The 19,966-nt window shown below is 38.7% G+C and overlaps 1 protein-coding gene across 13 annotated transcripts in view; it reads right to left on the bottom strand.

Annotated features, from left to right (window-relative positions):
* The window catches only part of ankhd1 (ankyrin repeat and KH domain containing 1), a 152,622-nt gene that overhangs the window by 20,123 nt on the left and 112,533 nt on the right, over positions 1-19,966 (bottom strand). For all 13 annotated transcript variants that reach the window (XM_048543073.1, XM_048543068.1, XM_048543074.1 and 10 more), the window contains 10 exons: positions 17,234-17,379; positions 12,609-12,751; positions 9,023-9,236; positions 5,954-6,129; positions 5,668-5,830; positions 4,792-4,887; positions 2,886-3,002; positions 2,441-2,606; positions 1,900-2,350; positions 1,650-1,805 (listed from right to left, as the gene is read on the bottom strand). In XM_048543073.1, coding sequence (XP_048399030.1) covers positions 1,650-1,805; positions 1,900-2,350; positions 2,441-2,606; positions 2,886-3,002; positions 4,792-4,887; positions 5,668-5,830; positions 5,954-6,129; positions 9,023-9,236; positions 12,609-12,751; positions 17,234-17,379 — 1,828 coding nt within the window. The remainder of the gene's footprint in view (positions 1-1,649; positions 1,806-1,899; positions 2,351-2,440; positions 2,607-2,885; positions 3,003-4,791; positions 4,888-5,667; positions 5,831-5,953; positions 6,130-9,022; positions 9,237-12,608; positions 12,752-17,233; positions 17,380-19,966) is intronic.

Here is a 19,966-nt window from a genome sequence, read left to right on the forward strand (position 1 = left end):
TGTCTGCACGGAAGACATGCCATGAAGAATCACTGGCTAGGAGCTAACAAAACATACCCACTGATGCATATTCTCAAAAAGAACATAAGCAATCATCTGAAATTCTAAAAGTTCTATTAGAACATATTTCATACCCTATAAGCCCAACAACTCCATCTCTTGTAGGACATCTCCTAGTTGACTACAAATATCACCAACTCCAACAGTGACCAACTTAAATAATTAAATCACAGGCTTCACCTTTCCACAGAAAATGTGGACAACAGTCAAACTGCTCGAGGACTAGCATGAAAAATGTGGCCATTTTGGAAAATAAGGAACAGCTCAAATTTTGATGTGACCATGCAAATCAGACCACAGCGCACATACTGAATTCTCTGCACTGAAAGATCCATTCTTGGTAACATCTCAACCATACAATGCATCACATTAAGCCCTTGAAATTAACAATCCATTCAAGAATGAATATTCAGTCCTTCCCTAGCCACACGAGTATCTCCCCACAACCTAGCCAGAACATTTTGACCTCTCTGCTAGATAAATAGGGAACTTGGACAGTGAGCAAAGGAATAAACATAAAAACGATGCAAGTATTGAAATTTTGATATAAATATTGAACAAAATTATTTGCATCCTAAAACCAATTGTTGTTTTACCAGGCAATCTGCAATAGCATATCACTGGATTGGAATTTTCCACCGCACAGCATTTTCCTGAAATGCTTTATGGGTTCTAGAAAAACTGAATATTTACACTTCAATTGACTTTTTTTTAAAAACCTGGTGGTCTTTCAGATAGCTTGACAACACTGTGATAATATCCCATCTATAAATGCAAGCATTTTTGTCTAATTTAATAAAGGATCATTACTCTATTTAATATAAGAAAATCAACAACCCTGGAGAATTTAAAATAAGTACTTCCTTATTCAGGATATAGTACAGCAATTTGCCACAGTGTAGTAAAATCAAGGGCACTAAATACCCAATTAAAGTGGATTTCTTAGGCCATCCACTGTCAGGTGCACAAAGGCCAGAATGGTATACCAAAGTCTTCAAGAACCATTACCTATCTCCAACCCCAAGTAGCCATAGCAATTGCCAAGGCATTGAGAACTATGCAATAATACTACATTTCTGGGCAGGTTTTAAACCCTTGTATTAATTATTCAAGCTCCCATCAGAAGAATCCTATGGAAGATGATGTAGGTTACATAAATCTAGCAGAAGGGGAGTTATGTGGCATAATACTGTATAAATGAAGGACCTAGATTGTGGGGAAATTTCCTCACAAGGTCAGATTTTTATTCACTTTGAACCAAAAATAATTTATCATTAAGGCAGTCCAAAAATCACTGCATGTTAAAAAATACCATGGGTTGACCATTTCAATTCTTTTTAATTTTTTGCTTTGTCTTTTTGACTTTCTCTTTGGGAAATTAGGGCAGTGTCCAGAGAGGGGGAAAATTGGACTGCTGTGACATATTTGTTAAATAGAATATGTAATTGGTTCCATGGTTCAAAATTTCTTCAAATTTTAATCATTAAAACTTTGGACTTGGAGGACCTTTGGAGGGGGCATAAGTTTTATATTTTGCTCATACAATAATTCAATTACCCTCACATTGACAACTCAAATTCAGTAATTACCTTCGCACAACTTCTTTCCAGCCATCTTCCCTCTTTTGACCCCGCTTGGGACTAGTTAGGTTCATCTTTCCATTTGGGGATGACAACGGCAGTGAAGTAGTCTTATGAGTTGTAGATAGTGAGCTTGAATTTGTTTCATTAGTGCCATCGTGTAGCCTATAACAAAAGCACATACCGTAAGTAGAAAAGAAAGCCACCAGAAACAAAATTACTACTGAACAACAATTAATGCCAGCACACTGAATATTACCTTGGGTGATTTGCAGTCTCTGATATGGAAGTATTAGATTTTTCATTTCTTGGAGGGTACAATTTCTGGTCACCAAAGTTGTGGAAGTCAGCAATTGCATTGAGATCTTGGCTTTTACCACCACTGCTGCACTCACTATTGCAATCTGTACTGTCAACATTATCAGAATCACTGTTCCCGCCTACTCCACCGCCTCTCGGTTCCCCGTTTATTTTATTTTTATCAGCCTTCTGTTGTGCTATAGACATATGCTGATCTTCTAGAATTATTTGAACACTCTGAGAAGAATCCTTAGTTTTGTTTTTCTTGTTTTTTCGGTTCGTACTTGGTGTGGTTACAACATTGGCTCTTTTTTTCCCATAAGCATTAGTAAAGGTGGCTGAAGTTGCAGAAATACCAATGGTGGTAGTTGTAGTTGCACTGGGAGGTTCTATAGGCACAACTTCTTCATCTGTGCAGAACAGAAAATATTAACTCAATTGTTTAAAAAATAATTTATGCTCATACATATAGTAAACAATTTAAATTCAGAATAACTTGCCTTCAAACCTATCCTTTTCTGGGGTTTGTTGTTTCTCTGAATTCTCCTTAACTCTGGCTTCTTCCTCCTCCTGTTTCCGCTTCTGTTCCTCCTTTTTCTTCTTCCTTTTTTCCTTCCTTTTCTCTCTCTTTGCTGCAAGTGCTAGTTTTCGGCTTTCTTCCCTTGACTACAACAAATCAATCAATTTAGGCAAAGAACAAATCTATCACATTTAAACAAAAACTGGCAATGTAACAAGAGTTCCTATACTTTGGGCCAAATTAAAGTTAAGCTTTCTAGTTAAATGAAAGTAGTAATATTTACTTTTATAATTACAGGAAGTAGTAATGAAGCAAACATAAATAGGGGAAAAAAAACAAATTGAACAAACATACACAGCAACTCAAAAGATAGATTTTGATTAGCAGAAGGTAATAATTTTATTTACCAATCATTGAACCCTTACCTTCTCCAAGTCTAACTCTTTGAGAAGGATGCTTGCATTCTTGTTTGCTTCAGCAGCTTGCTGGTCCTTCGCTTTAACTATTGTTTCCATGCATTGGTGACATTTCTTAAGCAGTTCCTAGAGCAAATGAAAATAATCAACTTTAAAATCATTTTTTAAGGATAGCAGAATATAGAAAAACAGTGGATGCATGCCAAGGATATATCTTTGAAGAAAAAATAGTCTGTTGTCACCAGTTGACAGGATATTGCTAACTAATTATACCTTCATTCTGCCAAATCAGTCCAAGTTATGTTCAACCTCCACACACAGTTCAATTTACCTGCATCGTAATATTCCATTCTGAGGGTTTCACAGTAAGGAGAGTGAAGTAGTCAAGGTGCATGACTGAATAGAATTCACAATGGTTTTTTTCATGGAGGCGGCACTGGTTCAGAAGTTCAGATTGGGGTTATATAGTATACCAAGGTTGAAAACAGTAATGTTCATTTGATCTAAGAGGAGAGAGCCCTAAGAATGCTCCATGAAGCACCTAGGGATGTTTTGTTACAATGAACAAATGAGTTTTCATGGTTGGGATGCAGTCAGTGACGAGTGGACAAATTTTGTGACAGAAATGAAAGATGCTGGCTTGTCCTCAATGTCTTTTTGGAGTATTACTCAACCTAAAGTAGATGTAGATAGCAAGACTGACCGAAATAACCATGACTAAGTCCATAGAAAAGGTGGAGATATATGCTGTTAATAATCAACTCTATGCAGAAGCTGAACCCAATTATTTTAATGATATCAGCAAGAATCAGCATGCAAACAAAAAAAAATAGACCAAGGATAGTTGTGAGAGACTTGAGTTTTTAGTGCAATTCTGGTTGAAGACAATTCTGATGAAACAGTTAAAGAAAAACTGAATGAAAAAAACAGTTCCCATTGAGCGGATCAGGAGAGGAGCATTGCAGAATAATAACGTTATTGACCATATTAAACATTGCGAGGAGAATAGGGGGCTAAAGGTACCAGAACCACAGAAAATTTCATTTGCGACTTCACATTTGACCATCTGGATGCTGGATAAGGTAACATTTACTCCCATATCTCATGGACAACATGGTAACCCAGTCCGCAATAAAACATAAATAAACAATTACGCTGCATTATGTATCGCCATTTTGAAATTTATCCTGCAAATTCCTGCCTAAGCATAAGTTTTGATTAAAACTCCATGAGGCAATTAAAAAACCCAATGGATCAGAAAACTATCAAAAACTACTTTGAAGCAATGGCAGATTCTTAAGTGTGGCCTGTTTAGTCAAACATTTAAAAAACGTAAAACAAAAGTGCATTAAGTCTCAAGGGACCATAATAATTTGTCATCAAGAAAGAAGATATTATTCTGAGGTTAAGATTTCAATTTCCAAAACACACAAATGCCTTAGATACAGGAGGAAACAAAAAGATGTCACTGTCCTCGGTACTTTAACTCATGCATAAACTCAAGACTTGCTACAGCATTGAAAACTTATTGTTTGCACTCATCACATCTATTTGTAATTCATTATGATTGTTGCTGTTTTTCTTCCACTTTATTATTTTCTCTTTTGCTTGCTCACATTCAACAGGAGTTCTAACCTGCCTCAATGAATATCTACTAGTTCCTGCTTCTAGAAGATCTCCAACTCTTCAAAACCCTAAACCTACCAGTTCATCCTACAGCTTACAGGAACTTTTCAGGCCCCTTTGTTACTTTCAACAGGTGCTACTCTAAGTAATCACAAATTCCATTATTGAAACCTTCAATTAAGAGTATTGGAAATTGAGAACAAACCCAATGCACACAGAAAATAACAGGGGTGAAAAAATGTTATTGTTGAGAACAAATAAATCTCTCATAAGATATGAATGTACTCACTTTGTCAGTAATGGTTGCTATGTACCTCATACATTCAATATCAGATGGAAACTGGTTCACCTCCTTCACTAAATACTGTACAACTTTCACATGACCCTGCAAAAGTACAATTCAACATCATTAAATTTGAAATGAATAATTATATAAAATTTCTTGTAAACTGAGTCTTGAGTGTACATCTGACAAGTAGAACTTCAATATTCATAAAGCTGGATATTAAATTCAATGAATTATTATCTTAAATTGTGGGTGTGACTTACTCAACACGTAAATTAAGGTTAAATTTGAAATGAGCAAGAAAAGCAAAGCAACCGGGAGATCACAAAAACCATCTCCCTTTAGAACACTCGGGTGCTTTAACTTCAAGACCCAAATGATTGCCTTTCATTCTTAACGTACAAGCTATATTATACTGGCGATCTATAGACAGATAGGCTGCAAAGTAAACTGCTACTACACAACAAAACCAAGTAGATGTAATGGGTTCAATTTATGCACCAGTGTGAGGTTACATGAAGGCCCAGCTTCTCAAACCCTCTCCTCACTGGAGGTGTGGGGACCCTCACGTTAAACCACACCAGTCGTCCCTCTCTAATGGGATAGCAGCACCATGATCCGGTACAACTTTGATGACTTTACCAAGTCAATGATATCCTTGAGAGCGGCCAGAATCAAATCAACGAAACCCAACGTGGGCTGTGAAGAAGTTAAAAATATGACCAGGTACACTATCCTGCCATAACAAATATATTAACCTGACTGGATGTTTAAAATCTAAGGCATTTTGAAGAACTTATGGTGGTCTTAATGGACACATTTCCCCATTTAGCAAAACAGCAAAAATAAGAAAGGATATTGAACAGACTAAAAACTTACCTTGCGGAAAGCTGCCATTAGAGGTGTGATTTTTCTGTTGTCTGCTGCATCCACATCTGCACCAGCCTGTACCAATAACTGGACCACATCAAAATGCCCACCATTTGCTGCCAGCCATAAAGGTGTGTTACCTTTCTTATTGCGAACATCAATATGAGCCCCTCTGTATAATTCATAACAAAAATCAAAATTTAAAATTGCAATGATTGATTATACTTTCAAAGGATCTTCACTAAGCTCTACTGTAGAGATTAATTGTGTGAATTATATTCAAATTATTATTTACCTGTTTATCAGCAGTTCGCAAAATTTATAGTGACCTTTATCAGCTGCAATGGTTAAAGCTGTATCACGTGAAGAAGGCACTGGCGGTGCATTGACATCAGCACCTTTGTCAAGCAACACTCTCCCCACCTCAGCATATCCTCCAGAGGCAGCTTCCATTAAGGGTGTAAGGCCAGTCTAAATAGAAAGATAAAATCACTCATTTACAAGTTGCATTAATATTGTGTTTTAGAATAATTCTTAAATATTCAGTATGCATTTTCATCAGCGAAGCAAATGATCAACATGCTATCCTAGAAGTCTTAAAAACATCCAGTCGTAGACGTTAAAAACAACTGGGAAGTGCTTCAACATTTGAGATTTGTGTTGACAAACGTAAGCAAGCATTGTGCAACAGCAACAATCCACACAGCACGAGATGACCGACCTGTTTAAGTCATATGAATTGAGAAAGGAATTTTAAGCCAAAGTATTAGGACATCTTAATCATCTAAGCAAAGGTAAGCGCTCAGGTGAAATGGGAGACAGAAGTTTGTGAAAAGCAGTACTTAAATGAAGTTGTATTTCAATGCTCCCTCAGCACTTCACTGGAGTTTGCTAACAAAAGATGCTTATCAATTCAAAATGCTCAAGTAGGACACATACAAACCTTTACAGATTTGCCCATTAAATCTGTGCACACAGGAGTTAATCAAAACAGCCAAAACTGGACAAATTCTTCAGCAAATATTTCAATTGACTCCATGCAATTAACTTAACCACTAAGTCATGTATGCTGTCTTTAAATTATGTCAGCTGTCCTCCATCTAACTAACCACTACCTCCAACCCCGCTCCATCTTAAGTTTACAGGTGTTCAGGATATGCACTCAATAGGAATTCAGAGTTGAAAAATAAGTTCATTTGAATTAAAGTTAGACTAACACGTGCATAATTAACAAGATTTTGAGAGCCATCTTTGGAAAACTGTAACAGCCCAAGAGTACATACATCTCAAGCTCCCTCCTAATGTTGGTATAATACTTCCTGTCACATGTTACCCTTCCAGATCTTCTTCTGCACAGGATCCACTCTGGTTTTCAATTACTTCTCTCAGCATGGTTTTCTCATGTACATGCACATTACACTGACTGCTCAATTTCACCATTTTTCTCAATTCACACACATTTGCTAAACTGTCAGTCTGCTCATTTGACATCTAGTGCTAAAGCCACTGTTTTCAGTCCCAATTTTAAGCTGTTCCCTCCGTACTGACTCTATCCCTCTTGCTGATAGCCATCTGAGATTAAGTCATCTTGCTTGCAAATTTGGTGCCCTCTCTGAACCCGAGATGACTACATACCAGCACCATCATGAAGACTGCCCATTTCCACCTCTAATATTGCCAGCTTCTACTTCTGTCACAGCTTATCAGCTGCAGAAGTCCTCTCAAATACATGCCTTTACTACCTCTAGACTCAACTACTACAACACAATCCTGACTGGTTTTCCAAATTTCACCCTTCATTAACATTGGGGACCATCCAAAACTCTGCTGTCCATGCTTTAAATCACAAACCTCCATCATATCTGCATTCAATGGCCTACAATGGCTCCTGGTCAAGTAAAATCTTGATCTCAAAATTCTCACTATTTTGAAATCTCTCCATGGCCTTAATCCTCCAGCACCATAAACCTCCAAAATATTTAGGCTCCTCTAATTATGGCCTCAAGGGGCATCAGGTACCTGAGCCCCGAAGTTCTTCAAATTCCACCCACCACTTCTCTGCCTCTTATTCTAATTTCCATACTTTTGAATATTCTTTGACCAAGTTTTTGATCATCTGGTGCAATTTCTTCATATGGGGTTCAGTGAAATGCTTAGTTTCAATATGATTTTGTGAACCACATTTTAATTTTATTTTGCTGTTGAAGGCACAGCTTGTACATACAAATTGCTGTTGCTAATCAGACCTCTATTTCAGGTACCTATCTCAGGTACAGCTGGCTTTATTATAGGTTTCACTTCCAGAATTTATGCTCTTTATTACGATTTAATTTGTTGCTCCATTTTTGTTGTTGTTTTATTTTGTCCTGATGGAATTTTTGTTCACTCTCCCTAGTTTCCAAATTTCCTAGCTATTGCCTGCACCAAGGGAGAATACTAACATCCCATTGGCTACTCCAGCACATTAACTCAGCTTTGAATGATGGTCAGCAACAGTAAGTGTGTGGGAAAATGAAACTTTGCAGCAAACAAAGAATAGAAACAGACAAAGTAATTGGATCTTGAAGGACTGTGATCCACATCAGCCAAAGGCAAGTACATACATCTTCCAACAACATAACAATCAGCTAAGAGAAAGGAAGCATCATTCACCATCACAAAAATTAATGAGGATTTACAAAGCAAATTCAACTGCAGTGGTAGTAATGAGTTTTTTTAAAAGAAAGAAGCAGCATTACAGGAAATGTCACACTGACAGTAAAGTGCACACTTGCACAAAATTAATTGCAGTCACCTAAAAATGCTAATACAACTAAGTTAATTATGTTTATCTCCGGGGGTTACAGCATAGTGGTCACTGAATCAGTCATCCACAGGCCCAGACAAATGTTCAGCAAACACCAGTTCCAATCCCACTCCTGCAAGTGATGGAACTTTAATGCAATTAGTAAATCTGTATTATAAATGCTGCCTTAGCAATGGTGACCATGAGAGCTATCTTCAATTATTCAAAACCTATTTGGCCATTAATGTCCTAAAAAGGAGGAAAGTTCCCTGTCAATCCCTGGCCTGGTTTAAATGGTTTAGACCCACAGCAAAACGGTTGACTCAATTTGTTTCTGAAATAACAAGCTACATAACTCAAAGTATTTAGGATGAGGGATCAAATTTTGGCCCGGCTCACAATCAATGAATTATTTTTTGTTTTAAAAGCTCATACTACACGTAGTTCAAATAAAACTAGTGAGCGGAGTACTGATGTCAAATATTCTTGAGAAAAGATCATTTTTTACAACGTATTTTAAACTTGTGAAGCAGCCCTTTATACATGCATATGTTTTAATAATCAAATAAACAGCATTACCTTTGCTCTGTGTTCAACATTTGCCTTTCTATCCAATAGGAGGCTCACAACTTCTGCTCGGCCTTGGAAACAGGCCAGAGTAAGGGCAGTGTTTCTATTGGTCTCAATCTGAGCATTAATGTCAGAGCCCATATCAAGTAACAACTTCACTGATGCCACATGGCCATTCATTGCAGCTAACATCAAAGGGGAAATTCCAAGCTTGCTTCCCGTCCTGCAAGACAATAAACATTTATCAAACTTGTATTACAATGCTTCTGTACATTTGAAACAACTTTATATTCAAATTTGCAATGTAACACGTACAATGTAGCAAAAAAGCACACGGAAACCACCTTCAGACATGCTGAAATGGTGAGAAAATCTCCAGTTACAAGTTTCCGTAGTGTAGTGGTTATTAGGTTCACCTCACACGCAAAAGGTTCCCGATTCAAAACACGGTAGAAACATTAGGGGCCCTCTTGAGGTGCAGCGATAGTGTCCCTACCCCTGGACTGGGAAGCCGGGTTCAAGTCTCACCTGCTCCAGCGGTGTGTAATAACATCTCTGAACAAGATGATGAGAAAAAAATAGGATGATGGAAGAGGGGGTAATGAGGCATCTTAAGTAAATTTCAACAAAATCAAATTTCTTAAATTCTTTTGTGGTCCTTTTCCTGATGGATACCATATTGAATGCAACCATATTCACATGACGCATACAATGTTGCCAGACTGGGTTCAAACATTTCAAAACAAACTGAGTTATTCAATTAATGACACACAACAGTACAACCTTATATCACAGTAATGATTCCATGCAAGTACATAGTAATTTTAGTTCATTCCTCCTGGTTACCAATTGTTGCTGTTTATTCTATTTTCACTTTTAATATAATCTTTCCCCTCAGGATTTTCTTTTGCACTCGATTTGACACAAATTCAAATACTTTAATTAGCACGCTTCTTTCATTCTTCCTCTTCATTGGGCAATCTTTAAATCTCATTGGTTAGAAACACAGAAAATAAGAGTAGGCCAGTTGGCCTGTCGAACATGCTCCACCATTCAGTACAATCATGGTAGACCATCCAGCTCTGGATCTGTGTTTTCCTGCTTTGCCCTCAGAACCTTTAATCCTTTAATCTCCAACACTCCTTGAAATCAGTGTGTTTTGGTTTCGAATACTTTGTGGTAGTGAATTCAACAGGCTCACCTCACGAATGAAGAAATTTTTCCTCACTTTAGTCCTAAATGGTTTACTCTGATTCATAAGATTGAGATTCCAGTTTTGGACTGCCCACCATCAGGAACATCCTTGCTGTATCTATCCCGTTTAGTCCTGTTAGAATTTTCAGTTTCCAGGGCATTGCCACTCATTTTTCTGAACTCCAGCAAATATAATCCCAAGATTCAACCTCTCCACATATTTCAGTCCTATTTTCCCAGGAATCAGTCAGATATACATTTGATGCACTCTCTCCACATGGAGAGCATCATTCCTCAGATAAGACGAGCAAAACTGCACACAACACTTCAGGTGTGGCTTACAAAGGCCCAATATAATTGCAGCAAGACATCCCTGCCCCTGTACTCAAATCCTCTATGAATGCCAACGTGCCATTTGCCTTCATTGCCTGCTGCACCTGCAACTACCTTCAGCAACTGGTGTACAATGACACTCGTGACTCATTGCACATTCCCCTCTCTTTATTTACAGCCATTCAGATGACAATCGTGTTTGTTTTTGCTACCAAAATAGATAACCTCACATTCATCCACATAATACTGCATCTGTCATACACTGGCCCAATCACTCCGCTCCTTCAAATCACAGTGAAGCATCTGCATCATCCTCACAGTTCACCCACCCATCCAGTCTGATGTCATCGGAAAATCTGGAGATGCTACATTGAATTCCCTAATCTAAATCATGAATATATGTTGTGAATAGCTGGGATCCTAGCACGGATTCTTGCAATACCCCACCAGTGACACTTAGTTGCTTTTTGGAAGAAGATCTGTTTATTCTGTTTATTTTACACACTTCTCTCTTGTGGGACTTTGTCTGAAGCCTTCTGAAAGTTCAAATTGACTACATCCACTGGCTCCCCTCAAACTCAACTAGTTACATGCTCAAAAAATTCCAATAGATTTCTCAAGCATGATTTCCGTTTCATAAATCTATGCTCTGTCCTATGCTGTCAGTTTTCCAAGAGCAATGCTATTAAATCTTTTAATGGACCCCTGGCATTTTCCCCATTACCGACGTCAGGCTTACAGGTCTATAACTCCCAGTTATCTCTCTGCCTCCTTTCTAAATAGACGGGTTATACTAGCTAACCTTCCAACCTTTAGGAATTGTTCCAGAGTCTACAGAACCTTGGAAGAAAACCAATGTTTCCACTATTTCTAGGGTCACTTCTTTCAAAGTCTGGAATACAGATCGTCAGGCACAGACTGATTGGCCTTCAATCCCATCAATTTTCCCAATACTATTTCCCTGCTAATACTTATTTCCCTTAGCTCTTACCTCTAAACTAAACCCTGTGTTCACCAAAACTTCTGGTAGGCTGTGTCCTTTTGTTGTGGGCACAGAACCAAAGTGCGTATTTATTTGGTCAGCCATTTCTTTATTTCCTCATTATAAATTCCATTTATCTTCATACACCAAGAAACTGTTACAGTTGGTTTTTATGTCCTCTGCAAGCTTACTCTTGGTATTCTGTTTTTCCTTTCTTAATCATTCCCTTTGTCCTCTGCTGATGCAGTGCTCAGATCTGTTTTCTTCTCGGACCAATCGATATTCCATTTTCTTGGATCGAAGTCTCCCTAATTTCCTTTTCAAGTCATGGTTTGATCACTTTCCCCATTTTACTTTTGCACCAGACAGGAGTGACCAATTGTTCTAGTTTACCCACGCACTCTCTAAATGTTTGCCTTTTGCTGTCATTCCTTCAAGTAATGATCCCAAATCAATCATACCCAATTTGCACATCATAGTATTGTAGCTTCCTCTATTTAGAATCATGACCCTAGTCTTCCAATTAACCATGTCATTCTCCATCTTGACGAATTCTATCAAATTATTCTTTGGGTTGATCAACCCCAAACAACCTTTCAATCTAGTCTGCCAATTATTCCTCTCTCATCATACAATACCCAGTCTAGGATGTTCTGTTTTCTCTCTTCCCTGGTTAGAGAAGGGAATAAATTTTTGGTGGCATCAGTCACCAAGGTCCCAGGTAGCATCTGTGCACTATTACCAGTTTGCACTTCCAGTAACTTCAAGCATTAAAAAAATTGAGCCGAAATGCTCAGGCAAAAATCAAACTACCAGTGCACGTGCCAGTAAAATCAGACCCATCCTATGTACCTAGTTTTGTTAACTTTTTCGGTGAACATTTTCAGGGTGAGTCAGAAAAGATGGATTCAGGCCAATAGAGTTGGCACCTCAGCTTTAAATAAGACATCAGCATTGTAACAAGGTCTAATAACAAAGACAGGAATAATTTCAGTTGAAAACCAGATATTTTGACATGAGAACAACATGGGCCGTTACTGAATATGCTCACCATATCTTTAACAAGTTATTTATCAACTGTAATACCTGGAATTAATTTCTGCTCCAGCATTCAGAAGGATCTTTATGATGTTAACATAGCCACCAGAGGCAGCAAGACTGAGGGGTGTATAGTCTGAAACATTGCGATGTTCTTTGTTTGCACCTCGGGCCAATAGCAGCTCCACCACCTTCATCAAGAACATGTTCAAAAAGGTTCAGGTGAGAATTTTAAGAAGTCACAATTTTAAATCAAACGTATGTCATACCATCTTTCATCAATTAGGATCTCACATTTGATAAGTTAATTATATACAAAACCAAAATTTAAATAATCCTACAGTTTTACTGAAATTTAGTATCAACATCTTGTAATCAGTGCAATGATAAGAAGTTAATCTGACTGATTTTGCAATGCACTATTATTACAATGGTCTGATGAAACTACACAGGATGCACTGAAGTCAGAAGAAAACTAGGAACATATACCCTGTCAAGCCTATTCAGCCATTTAATGAGATTATGGTTGATGTGAATTAAATCCACAAGCAATTTTACCATTCAAAGGTTTATCAGATTAAAAGATTATAATTAATCTCACGTCAATTGCCATCTCTGAAAATATTCAAAACTTCTACTGTCACGCATATGCACAAGAGTTTTCTAACTGCACAATCGCAAGATCTGGTTCTAATTGAGATCATGCTTCCTGATCTTCCGCACCTCAATCAGGGAAATATTTCAACCCAATCTGTTCCATTTAATATCTTGAAAGCTTTAATCACTTGCTCCCTTAACATTCTTTTCTTAACTCACTTGCAGGATGTAGGTGTTGCTGGCTGGCCAACACTTATTGCCAGTCCCTAGTTGCCCTTGAGACAGTACTAATGAGCTGCCTTACTGAACTGCTGCAGTCTAATTTCCAAAAAGCAAATACCAACCCTAGTTCCGTAACTTCTCCCAAAGGTTTGATTCCCGTCACACAGGTATTATTCTTGAAAACAAACCAAACTCTTAACGGCTAATAACAGGCTTCAAATGGTATGGTGTCTAGAACTCCTCAGACAACTTTAGGTGTGGTCCAACTAAGGACTTGATACAAGTGAAACATGACTTTTGTCTCCTTGCTGTCTAGTCCTCCAGGTATACAAAGGACAGCATTCTATTAGGCTTTTGACATTTATGTAGATAAACCTCCAGTCTTTTTAAACTCTTCACCATTCAGATGTGGTAGGGGTGGGAGTCAGAGCAATGCATCAGCATGTGGACTGATTGAGAAAGTATAAATTAAGCAAGGCTAATAGGAAGAACAGGCAGGTTCAGGTTAACGAATATGATGCAAGGCTTATAGCGGTTAAGACAGATAAGCTTAGAACGTGAAGGAGTTCTTGAAACTACAATGTTCTAGCCCTAACAGAAACTTGATTGAGAAGAGAGAGCAGGATGAGCAGCTGAACATTCCAGGGTTTACATATTTCAGGCATGGCAGAGGAAAGATAATAAAATGGATTCGTCCAGCAAAGTCATAGGGTAGAATGCAGGAATAAGGAAGGTGCAGTCACTATGGCAAGGTTACACTACAGGCCTCCCAGGAGGACAGGAACAGATACACAAGCAGATCACAGGAAAATGTAAAAACAACAGGCAATTTTCACTTCCAGTATTGATTGGGACTCCTTTAATGCCAGGGTGTTAGATGTGGCAGAATGTGTTAGGTGCATCCAAGAGGGTTTCTTGAAACAATATGTAAATACTCAATTAGAGAAGGGGATGTACAGCAAACCTTTTTATTAATTGGCACCTATGGGGCCAGGACTGTTCTGACTAATTAGCCTGACCAGGTGACTGAAGTTTAGACAAGGGAGCATTTTTGAAAGCAGTGATCATACTTCTGTGAATTTTTAAATTTAGTGGATAAGGCTAGTCCTCGGGTAAAAATACCAAATTTGGGGAAGGCTAATTACAACAGTATCAGGCAAGAATTTGGGGTGGGGAGGGGGTGTGGTTTCAGTGTAAATCCACATCTCACTTGCAGGAGTCTTTAAAGGTCAGCTGGTCAGAATTCAGGACCAGCAGGTTCCTGACAGAATGAAAGATAAAGTGGCAAGATTCGGGAGGCCTGGGTGAAGAGTTGGTGAACGTTTAGTCAAAAAAGTCAAAGCATATGCAAGGTTTAGGAAACTGAAATCAGACAAGGCACCTGAAGAATACAAAGGAAGTAGGAAAGAACTTAAACAAGGAATTCAGAGGGCTATAAGTGAGCCATGAAATGCCCGTTACAAGCAGGATTAAGGAGAATCCCAAGGAATTTTAGACATCTATTAAGAGCAAAAGGGTAACTGGGGAAAGGGTAGGTCCACTCAAGGATCATGGGGAGAATTTACGCCTTGAACCGAAGGAAGTGGGTGAAGTCCTTAATGCACACTTTGCATCAGTATTCACCGAGACAGATATAGATGATGGTACGATTCGGGATAGGTATGTTGATATTCTAGGGCATGTTGATATTAAGAAAGTGAGGCTGTTGGCTGTCTTGAAAAAGATTACAGCTGTTAAGTATCCAGGATCTGATGGAGGCAACGGAAGAGATTGCTGGGGCCCCTGACAGAGATTTTTGTATCCTCTTTCCCCACAGGAAAGGTCCCAGAATACTGGAAATAGCCAATGTTGTTCTTTTGTTTACGAAGGGCAACAGGGATAGTCAAGGAAATTATAGGCTTGAGAGCCTTACATGAGTGGTGGGGAAGTTATTGGAGAGGATTCTCAAAGAAGGGATTTACTTGCATTTGGACTTATCTGGATAGTCAGCATGGCTGTGTGTGGGGGAAGTCTTGTCTTACAAATTGAGTTTTTTTGAGGAAAAGTGACAAAGATGGCTGAGGAAGGCAAAGCAGTGAACACAATCGATATGGACTTCAATGAAACATTTGACAAAGGTCTTCATGACAGGCCGGTTCAGAATATTAAGTGACATGGTATCCATGGTAAGCTGGTAAATGCAGAATGTTGATGAATACAGAATTGGCTTGATGTGGAGGGGTGTTTTGCTCTGACTGTAGGCCTGTGACCATGGCATTCGGCAAGAAACAGTGCTAGGTCCCCTGATGCATGTAATATACAAATAATTTGGAAAAGTAGTGGTCTGGTTACTACATCTGCAGAGGACACAAATTGGAGGAGTTGTGGATTATGCAGAAGGTTGACAAAGGACACAGCAAGATGTTGGAAAATTAGGCAGAGATATTGCAGATGGAGCTTAATCCGAACAAGACAGCAAGTGGATGCATTTTGGGAGGTCAAATGCAAGAGGAAAGTATACAGTAAATGGGAGGATTCTTCCTGAGCATGGACATAGAGGGATCTAGGGATGCAAGTCCATAGCTCCCTGAAAGTGGCAACACAAGTAGTTAAGGTGGCAAAGAAGCCATACAGCATGCTTGCCTTCAATCAGGGCACTGAATGTGGAAGTTTTCCAAGTCATGCTGCAGCCATACAACACTTCTGTTAGGCCATATTTGGAATATTAACGTGCAGTTCTGGTCTTCATACTTCAGGAAGTGGAAGCCTTGGAAAGGTATAAAAGAGGTATGCTAGGATGTTGCCTGGATTGGAATGTATTACCTATGGTGACACTGAACAAACACTAAACAAACACTAAAGCATCAGAGACTGAGGGGCAATTACAGAAACATATGAAACTACGAGAGGATATGGATATGGAGTCTTTCCCCCACTCACCCCCAGAGTAGAAATGTTAAATATTAGGATTTTATTTTTTTGGGGGGGGGGGAGGGGGGGGGGCGGGCGGTGCGCGAATGTGTGAAATGTTTAAAGGAGATGCACAAGGCAAGTTTTCTTCCAAAAGCAAAAAAAAGGGTGGTAAATGCCTGGAATGTGGTGCTAAGGTAAATATAATAGCAACACAAGATATATTTAGACAGAAACATGAACTGGCAGGGAATAGAGGGATATGGGCCATGCATAGGCAGATAATATTAGTTTACAATGGCATCATGCTTGGCACAGACACGGTGGGCCAAAAGACTTATTCCTGCACTAAACTATGTATCACCTTCTTTCCTTTGCAGATCCAAAATTCATTTGCCTACAGTGAAATCCGCACATCAGTTTTAGCCATGTAATCTATGAATCACCCCAATTTTTAGCTTCCAGCCATACTGCTTAAAATGCTGCCTATTTGGGTACAAGGTTCTCCATATGATCATCCAAATGCTCAAATCTGCTGGGTAGATGGGCTCAAAAAGATCCTTAAAACACACCTCCAATCTCTTCCAAGAAACACACATTATATATTCCCATAATCCTCATCTTATGTCTCCTGCTACTCAAACAATTTCATAACCAGAAAAGTAATCCTCCAATATTCCAAGGGGTTTGAAGTTTAGTTAAGTCTATCAAAAACATCAACTGCATTCTGGAATTCCACATAAATAAACTTCTTAGCCATTTCCCAGTCAACGACTTGATGGCCTACTAAATCAGATTTATTGGGCATAACCTGCCATTCACAAATTTAAGTTGTAATGCTCTTCACTAATAGCTGTTTTAAAAATCTTAAGATTATACAATGATAAAAGCCAATAAAATTCTATATTGTTACCCTAGTATTTAGCCATCATTTAAGAACTGTTTACCACAGAAAGGTGTCTCACCTCTTGCCTGCCTCCAGAACAAGCCAACGACAATGGTGTATCCTTGGTGCGTTCGGATTGTGCTTCAATATCTGCTCCTTTGTCCAACAGAATTTCTACAACACCAACATGACCAGCAGTGGCAGCCAAAATAAGTGGGGTAAAACCTAACCGGATGAAAAACAACCATTTTAACTGACAATAGGTAACTTTTTAAAAAGGGATTGATCTGGTTAACAAAATGGGATTTCCATTCTGCATTCTTGATTTCAGCCATTCTGCAGTGGACAACATCAAATGTATCTAAATAGGAAGTTTTTGTTGGGTTGCTGTAGGATGTGTATTAACACGGATGAACCCTTTGTGACTTTCAAGTAGTGAAACAACTTCTGGATGACATCAGACAATTTCTTTTGATAAGGGTACTGCAAAATCCAATACATATATTGCTGACTATTGCATGAATAAGGGCAGGTTAACAAACAATGACATTCCAAATAAAATCTAAAATATTATTCCATGTGTTTTTAGGCATTTTGAATTCAAATCTGAATTTGAAAACATTCCACAATCCATTATATCAGTTGGGCAGTAACAACGTTTACGCTCACCCATTTTGTAAGGTTCCATACATAGCAACGAGTGGAAATTTCACCTGCTGGTTATCTAGTTAGACCAAACTTCAGACTTCTTAAAACACAACATTGAGATGTGCTCAGCAATTCAAGAATTAAAGTGGATCTCTACCTCCAAAAGATTAGATGGAGTGGAAAGACGATACTGATATAATATTTTAACCAAGAAATATGGGAACATTCCTATTCCCATGCTCTGCATAGATGAGTTAACAGTACGATTTCCAAAGAAAATGGTTGCCTCTGGAAGCGTGCGCAGAAACCATGGTCAAACATCTCAGTTGGGTCATATTTACTAGCCCCGGTTAGAGAGCTAAGAGCTTTACTCTGCACAATCCAGGTGAACAGCACTGTGCTCATTGGGAGAAAGGGGTTTGAATATATATTAACTTAGTGAGATGAAGTAATGTAGAATGAAAATGTTGTTGAATATAAATACTAGTATAGATCTATTTGGTCAGTGGCCTGCTTCCATGACATAAAGCAAGCAAAGACTTCGTTCATAAATAGCCTATATGCCTTCTAATCCTCCCTGTATCCTAGTACATAGAGACACAAAGACCAGTTTTATACCAATAAAAATCTCAATTACTCAAAAGCAGTATCAAATCACAAAGAAAGGGTAGCATAATGATAATATTACTGTACAAGTGTTCCAGATGCCACAACTAATGCTCAGGAGGCAGAAATACAAAGCCCAAGACAGCTAAGGGTATTTAAGTTCAAATAACTAATACACCTGGAATAAAAAAAGTCTCACTTTAGGGAAAAAGTGTCATGGATTGTAGGTGTCACTGGCTGGGCATTTATTGCCCACCTACTTGTATTTGAGAAGGGGTAGTGAGCTGCCTTCTTGATCCACTCCACTTTATTTGTTACAGATAGAGTCATCATGCTGCAAGGAGGAATTTCCAGGATTTTGACACAGCAACAATGAAGGAACAAGGATATTTTCCAAGTCAGGCTTGCAGGGGCAATTACAGGTGGTGATGCTCCCATGTATCTGATCTTGTCCTTCTACTTGATTGCAAACGTGGGTTTTGACAGTGCTGCATAGCAGCCTTGTTGAATTTTTGCAGTAGATCTTGTAGATGGTACACAGCATTATCACTAAACATCGATAGTGGAGGCACTGAATGTTTGAGTCTGTAATACTAATCAAGCAGGCTGTTTTGTCCCAGTTGGGTTTTTATATCAACCAGCAATAGTTTCAGTCATTGTTAAGCCTTAATTCCAGTTACTGAGATAACAACGTGTAGAGCTGGATGAACGCAGCAGAGGAGCAGGAAGGCTGACGTTTCAGGCCTAGACCCTTCTTCAGGAGGATGATCTAGGCCCGAAACGTCAGCCTTCCTGCTCCTCAGATGCTGCTTGGCCTGCTGTGTTCATCCAGCTCTACACCTTGTTATCTCAGATTCTCCAGCATCTGCAGTTCCTACTATCTCTAATTCCAGATACTCCCCGAATTCAAATTTCACCATCTGCCAAAGGTGAGATTCAAATCAGTGTCCATACGACCATAAGATGTAGGAGAAGCAGGACATTCAGCCCACTACGTCTGCTCAGTCATTCAATAATACCACAGCAAAAAACTGATAATCCACAACTTCCCTCTCCGGCTTTTCCCCATAATCGATTCCCTTATTGATTAAGCATTTGTTCCATCTCAGCCATGAATATACCTAATGACTGAGTCTGAACAATCCTGTGGCAAAGAATTCCACAGATCCACTGTCCTCATAAGAAATTCCTTCTTGTCTCTGCAGTAAATGCATGACCTCTTTTTAACATTATACCCTCTGTTTTAGATTCTTCCACAAAGAAAATTAACGTTACCACAGCTACCAAGTCCCCTAAAAATTTCATGTTTTTCATTGAGGTCAGCTCTCATTCTTCAATATTCTCACAAGTATGCCCAACTTACTCAACCTCTCCTCATACGAGGATCACTCCATGCCTGGCATCAGCTTATTAAATCTTCTGTGTCCCAAGAACATTACCTGGGTTTCTGGATAACTACAGCAGTAGCAATATGACAAGGCCTTCGCTTTGATGATCATTAAATTATCGAATATTCAAAACTCATCCATTTCACTCATGCTCTTGAAGGACACCTACC

This window comes from Stegostoma tigrinum, chromosome 13 (genome assembly GCF_030684315.1).
Source record: "Stegostoma tigrinum isolate sSteTig4 chromosome 13, sSteTig4.hap1, whole genome shotgun sequence".
In the NCBI taxonomy this organism is placed as follows: Eukaryota; Metazoa; Chordata; class Chondrichthyes; order Orectolobiformes; family Stegostomatidae; genus Stegostoma; species Stegostoma tigrinum.